The 6,988-nt window shown below is 34.6% G+C and overlaps 1 protein-coding gene across 1 annotated transcript; it reads left to right on the top strand.

The window, feature by feature from the left end:
- The first annotated feature begins 489 nt into the window (after positions 1–489).
- On the top strand, positions 490–2,884 carry LOC131050728 (polygalacturonase). Its single transcript, XM_057984971.2, has 8 exons — positions 490–719; positions 824–955; positions 1,110–1,268; positions 1,585–1,608; positions 1,729–1,936; positions 2,075–2,156; positions 2,257–2,476; positions 2,571–2,884. The coding sequence occupies exons 1-8, from the start codon at positions 552–554 to the stop codon at positions 2,802–2,804; spliced, it is 1,227 nt and encodes a 408-aa protein (XP_057840954.2). The 5' UTR covers positions 490–551; the 3' UTR covers positions 2,805–2,884.
- Positions 2,885–6,988: the final 4,104 nt, after the last annotated feature.

The following is a 6,988-nucleotide window of genomic DNA, read 5'->3' as shown; positions in this document are numbered from 1 at the left end:
CTTGTAAAGAAACTCACGAATGAAGTTTTATTGTCATCTCTCGTAACTTGAACCAGAAGCCTGAGTGCCAAGTTTACTGCTTAAGAAATGGGAAAAATGTAGCTATCAATTTTTAAAAAACATGCCTGTTCTTGCTTTAAGGGCAAATCTAAGACTCGAACAGTTTTTCCTACAATTGATGTGCACAAAAATTATGTTTTTGTATATAACGATGGACTATCAGATAATCCTAATCCTGGAATTCAGCCAGAGATTCATGCATCTAAATTTTCTGGTCCTTTCTAGAGCAACTCTTCTCTTCGGCCGATTGTGGTGGCCGCAGACTTTGTCGAAATTAGTTTACTTCCATGAAAAGCAGCAGCTTAACAATAATAATTTCATTTTTGTAGATTGCTCTTAACATCTATTTAAGTTACACTTACCACTGAATTCGTCGTCAATATCCCTCTCTTCCCAACTTAGTCATTCAAAGTTTAGTGCTCTCAGGTTTTCTTGTATAATACTGTAAAAAGTTCAGTGCTTTCAGGTTTTCTTGTACTATACTGAAAAACATGACGCTGTATATGTTCATGTTCATGTTTATTCTTGTTGTGTTCTCATCCAATATGCCCGGTGTATGTTCTGTCAGACTCTTGGGCAGCCTGAACCATAATACACATAATATATTTAATGTTCTTAAGTACGGTGCAAAAGCTGACGGACAAACAGATGATAGCACGGTAGGTGGAAGGTTTCGAATGAATAAAGTTTATCGAAAATTGATGAAAATTCCCTTTTATCATTACTCCTTTTCTTTTGTTTATTTGTGTTTTGTGAAATGTAGGCCTTTCTAGCAGCTTGGAATGCTGCCTGTTCTTCAACTGGGTCACCAGTTGTATATGTCCCAAAGATGACGTTTCTGATCAATCCAGCTATCTTTCAAGGGCCATGTCATAGTAACAAGATTACAATGCAGGTGAAGTATCCAATTCTGAAGAAATTCATACATTTCTATTGACTTTTTAAAAAGACCTAAAACACATCACCAAAATCTTTTCAATTTCGTTCGTGCTGGTTGTTTACCTAGAAATCGGTAGATACTATTCCTCATGTGCTTTAGTTCTGATCAGGTAGCTGGGAAGCTTATTGCTTCAACAGATAATAGCTTGTGGAGTGAAAAGAGCATAAATTATTGGCTGCATTTCATGAATGTGATTGGCTTAACAATTGAAGGTAGCGGAATTTTAGATGGACGAGGAGCTTCTTGGTGGACAGAGGTGAATGGAAAGGTATGAATGATAGGAACTCGACTGCAACATATTCTTAAATATAATTATTCTAAAAATTTTTGATTTTTCATATTATACTAAAGAGTCTCTTTATTCAAGTACAAGTAATCATAATAAAAATTATGTGGATGGCAACCCAACACTATCACCTAATAATCTAAATTAATAAATTAAAAAAAAACAAAAAAAAACTGTAGTATTACTTTTTTAGCTTTTATGAGTCATTTTATTCCTGCGTTGTCATAGCTTTTAAAATTGATCTTCAACATGTCATTTTCTATGGCTGACTATAATTTTATATGTTTTGCATGAGCAGAAGACAAATCAGATTGGACCCACGGTACTACTTCTACCTCTCTTGTATTACTAATTGTTTAAAAAATCTACACAACCTCATTTGGAACCAATTAAATTATAAGAATTTCTAGTATCTAATGAAGCTGTTTTCCTTGGTAAACAGACATTGAGATTTACAGGCACCATGAATACCATAGTTAGAAAGATCACTTCAGTCAACAGCAAACAGTTTCATATAAACTTCGATACCTGCAATTATGTTGAGGTTGAAGGTGTGACTATTAACGCTCCGGGTGACAGTCCTAATACTGATGGAATTCATTTGGGACAGTCTTCCAATGTTCAAATTAGAAACATCATTGTAGGAACAGGTGAGTTTGTTAACTCATACAGTGAATGCTTTTTTAGGTGGTGGATCTGAACAATTTTTGATGAATTAAACTGATTTTAATCAAATATTTATTTGTTGATGGAATTCTTAATAAAGTAATTTCACTATTTATTTTCAGGAGACGACTGTATTTCTATTGGACCAGGATCCTTCAATGTCAACATTGAAGGGGTTATATGTGGGCCAGGACATGGAATCAGGTAGCGTTCATAAATATAGTTTTTTTTTCCATAAATTGATACGTTAGAAAACAATGTCCGGAGCTGATAGAGTTTTGGTTCTGTGTTGTATGTAATGAAGTATTGGAAGTCTTGGTGAAGATAACGCCCTTGCTGCTGTAAAGAACATAACAGTAAGTGGAGTTTCTTTTCATGACACACAGAATGGAGTAAGGATCAAAACTTGGCAAGGAGGGAATGGTTTTGCAACTGATATAACATTTCAAAATGTAAAAATGGATAACGTACAAAACCCTGTTATAATTGACCAATATTATTCTCCATATGGAAGTCCTACAAAGGTATACATTATCTGATGTTACTACAGCATAAGCTTCAACAATTGTAATTAATGATGGCAGATGTTTTATGTTTGTTGTTGTTATTCTTTGGCAGGGTGATTCTAATGTGAAGATCAGTAATGTCCTATACCAGAACATAACTGGAACATCGGCTTCAAATGCTGCAATTGCTTTTGAATGCAGCCAAAGTGTGCCTTGTGAAGGAATCAAAGTAGACCATATAAACTTGAGCTGTAACGATGGAAAAACAAATGCTCAATTTTTGTGTAGGAATGCACACGTGACTGCAGTTGATGCTGGGGCTGTAAGCCCAACTCCCTGCCTCTAATATTAACTAGTTCGGAGTCATAGCAGCAGTTAGATTACTGTATACAATTTTTTAATATTTTACATTAATAAAGATTTCTTTTGGAGGAATTGATTTTTGTTTATGGGTTCTTTTGTGTATCAATATTTCGATACACAAAGAGGAATAAACTTATTATTGATTGTTTCATTCTTATATAGCATAATATTTAAGTAGCTTGATCTATTTGTTCATATAAATGAAACTATTTAATTCATTTTTTCCTACATCAATATGAGATATATTCCTAATGTAAAAAACCACACTAAAATTCCTTGAAAAAATATATAAAATAAAATTCCACACATATAAGAATGTTCTAGATTCAAATGACTTTCAATTTACAAGAAACGAACATTAATTCTAATATAACTTGTGAAGTATTTTTTGTTCTCAAGTAGACTAGTTTAAAGTTTCATTGATTAAAAAAAACCTAACTCAAATCACCTATAACCTCAACCCTAACTCATAAATTTCCCTCTAATTAAATCCAAGATTTATTATACAACCCAAAACCTAACACCATGATTTATCCTTAAAACCTAAACCAATTTGAATTCTTACACTAACTCTAACCTTACTTGAATCCTAATTGAAGTTTAATACTAACCCTAATTCCAATTGAACCCTTATCTTAACACTAATTTCAATTAAATCCTATAATTAATCTCAAGTATTATCCCACAATACTAACCCTAATTGTAGGCTACCCTTGACCCTAATATAGCCTTAACCCTAACCTTAATCTAACCCTAATTGAACCTAATTCTAATTAAACTCGAATCCTAATCCTAATTAAACTCTAACCCTATTCTAACTAAATCTTAACCCTAATTGAACTCTTCATCCTAACCCTAACTATAATTGAACACTTTTCATGATTGTAACCAAGTCTAATTAACTAACCCTAACTCAAATATTTCCCTCTAATTGAACCCCAATCCTGAACTAACCTTAACATTAGCCCCAACTATGCTTGAACTATAATGCTAATTGAATTATAACTCTAACCTTTTTTAACCCTAACCCTAACCCTAAATTAACCCTACATATAACCCTTACTTAGCCCTAAAACTAATTAAATGCTAGCCCTAATTAAACCCTAAACATGACCTTATATTTAATTAAACCCTAATCGTAACCCTATATTTAATTAAACATTAAACCAAATTGATTCCTACACCTAAAACTAATTAATTATTAAACCAAATTGAATACAAACCATATATGTTCACCAAATTAAATTGAACCCTAACTCTAAACCTAATTGAACAATAAATGAAATTGAACGAAAACCCTAATCTTAATTAAACAATAAGCAAGATTAAATCCTAATCCTAAACCAATTAAAAAACAACTCTAACACTAAAGCAAATTGTACCCTAAACCTAATTTAAATTGAATCGTAACACTATAATTGGACATTAAACCAAATTAAACCCTAACCCAAGCCTATAGTAAATTCATGCCTAACTATAAACCTAATTAAGCATTAAATCAAATTCAACCCTAAATTTAATCAAACCCTAACCCACACTAAATCAAAACCTAAATTAAACTATAACCTTTATAAAACCCTAATCAAAATTGAACCCTAACCCTTATAAACAACCAATTCAAATTGAACCATAACTCTAAATGTAATACAATACTTAACTCAACCCTAACCCTATACCCAATTCAAGGAAAACTTGAAACCAAATTGAATCGTAACCTGAAACTTAATTGAATAATAAACCAAACTGAACCCTAACCCTAAGACTTAATTAAGAATTAATTACATATAAATTTGTATATAAAATTTATATGTAATTAAGACTTAATTAAGACTTAATAATGGTGACAATGAAAATTGCTTGTATTGAAGGAAGGAACAACGTCCTTTTTTGTGACATATTTCAATTAAATTTGGACTTCAAATGACCTTAATGAGCACTCAAATTTAACTATCATTATGGATAAACTCAAGTTAGTGCACAAAAATAGGTCATAATTAAATTTTGATTCTAACTACAATTGTATTTTTATGATGTAATGTTTTTTATTAAGGGAAAAATAGGATTTGAGGGGGACCCAAAACCCCTTACACAGGTTTTGAAGGGCCCTGAAACCATCAGATTTTACCAGGCTTTGGAACCTACAGTAGACCTCTTGAACAAAGCCAACACAACCATAAGCAGAAATAAGCCAGCTAAACTAAGAGAAAATCATTACAAAACTTGTTGGCAGCACAACCTAGGCCTTTAGATGAAGTCGATAGACTCCCTCATCCAAACATTGGGTATTTTCCGGGTTCCCCTAACCATATATAGAAAAATTAGGCAACAAAAGGCTAGTCCGACCCTTAACCAAAAACTATCACCATCTAAGCTGGGCCCTTTAAAACTGTCAGGCCAGACATAAGCAAGGGGGTTTTGAAAGGCTCCCCTAACCTTCGATTTGGGTTTTTAAATGGCTCCCAAAATAACCAAGAAACAACCAGCAATCCCATAGTATATGATCGCTCCTTCAACAACAAAACACCCATCCACCTCTATAAGATAGTGACCCACCTCCATAGGGATTGAAAAGAGAGAAATCATCCACAAAGAGACTCAATCTACTGGCCACAAGCTAAAATACAGCAACCAAGAGAAGGCATAGTGAAGCTTTGCAAGAAAGTTGGGTTTTGAAAAGGCACCCATAACCTTACAAAACAGAAGAGGCCTCATACAATCTGAGTCCCTGTAGACAAGATCCACCAACGTCTCCACCTCTATAGGAGACATACGAAAGAGATCCGGCAACAAGGAAAAATTAAAAAGCACACCAGCCTCAAGAAAAAGGGCAATCAAAACACCTAGGAACCTCATCCTGTAAAACACCTAGGACTCTTGCAAATGATAGAAAGAAACCAGCGTATTTAGATACAACAAGAAGGAATGCATAGAGAAAACAAAAGAAAGACAAGAAGACCTCCAAAACAGAAGTTCCCTGCAGCTTTAAAATATTTCTGCAGCACTTGGGTCCCAAAAATTTCATCCAAGACAAGGTGGGCGCAAGGCCCCAATCCCAGAAGCACGTGAGGGAATAATAAACCCAGCAGAACATCTGGCAGAAGTCGCACTAGAAACCACATCTTCCACAGCACCGGACACCTCCACCCTCAACTCTCGCACGAAAGCCATAGGGGCCAGACCATGAAAAACATCAGACAGAGCCCACGACCCAGAATGAGAAAGTGAGAAGTGGGGCATCCCTCCATCATCCGCAGCATCATCGTCTTCCCCAACCTCTCGAGCAAAGTGAACCACAGGAAGGACAAAAGCCCCAAGATGCAGGCACATCGACCAAGAAATAAACAGAACCCACCAATTGCAAGAGGCAATGGCGAAGAGGGAAGAAGACGAGGCATCGACCCAAGAAAGAGGCAAACCACCACCACACGACGTCACACCCAAGAGCCCTGTGAGCAGAAAGATCTGCAACACGCCACACATAGAAAACCACGTGCCAAAACGTAAAGCACCCAAACACAAAGCGAGAAAGATCCACAGGCAGGAGCTCCACCCAAGGCACCGGCATACTATGCAGCACCCACCCCACAGTATTGCAGGCACGCAAAGAGCCACAAGAACCCAAAAGAGGTGCAACCCAAACCCTAGGAACCAGAGAAACAAGGGAATAGAGACATCTTTACCCAAATGATATAATGTTAGAATTATGATTATAATTTTAATAACACTGAAGATTTGGTAAAATTAGGATTACAATTTAATAATCTAAACATTTAAATTTCTCTTTATTAAATTTACATAATTAAGAAAAATCAAATTATCAAAGGTACCTAAAAAGTTTACTTAAAACAAAATTAAACAAAATCAAATCAAACCCTAACCCTAAATTAAATCAAACAAATCATAAAAGATAAACATTAACACAAAATTGAATCATAACCTAAATACAACTCTAAATGATAAACTAAAATACAAATCGAATCTAACACAAAACTACTTTGAACCCTCACTTTAAAAAAAATCAATTAGTAAACTACATTGAACCATACATTGAACCCCAACTCTAACAAAACTGAATCAAACCCTAAGCCTAAATTAAATCATAACCTAAACACAACTCTAAAGGAATCAAACCCTAACACTAAACCAATGAAAAAGTACACTAACACA

Source organism: Cryptomeria japonica, chromosome 10, assembly GCF_030272615.1.
Source record: "Cryptomeria japonica chromosome 10, Sugi_1.0, whole genome shotgun sequence".
Classification (NCBI taxonomy): domain Eukaryota; kingdom Viridiplantae; phylum Streptophyta; class Pinopsida; order Cupressales; family Cupressaceae; genus Cryptomeria; species Cryptomeria japonica.
Note: the sequence above shows the minus strand (reverse complement) of the source record. Positions and strands in the feature narration are given on the sequence as shown.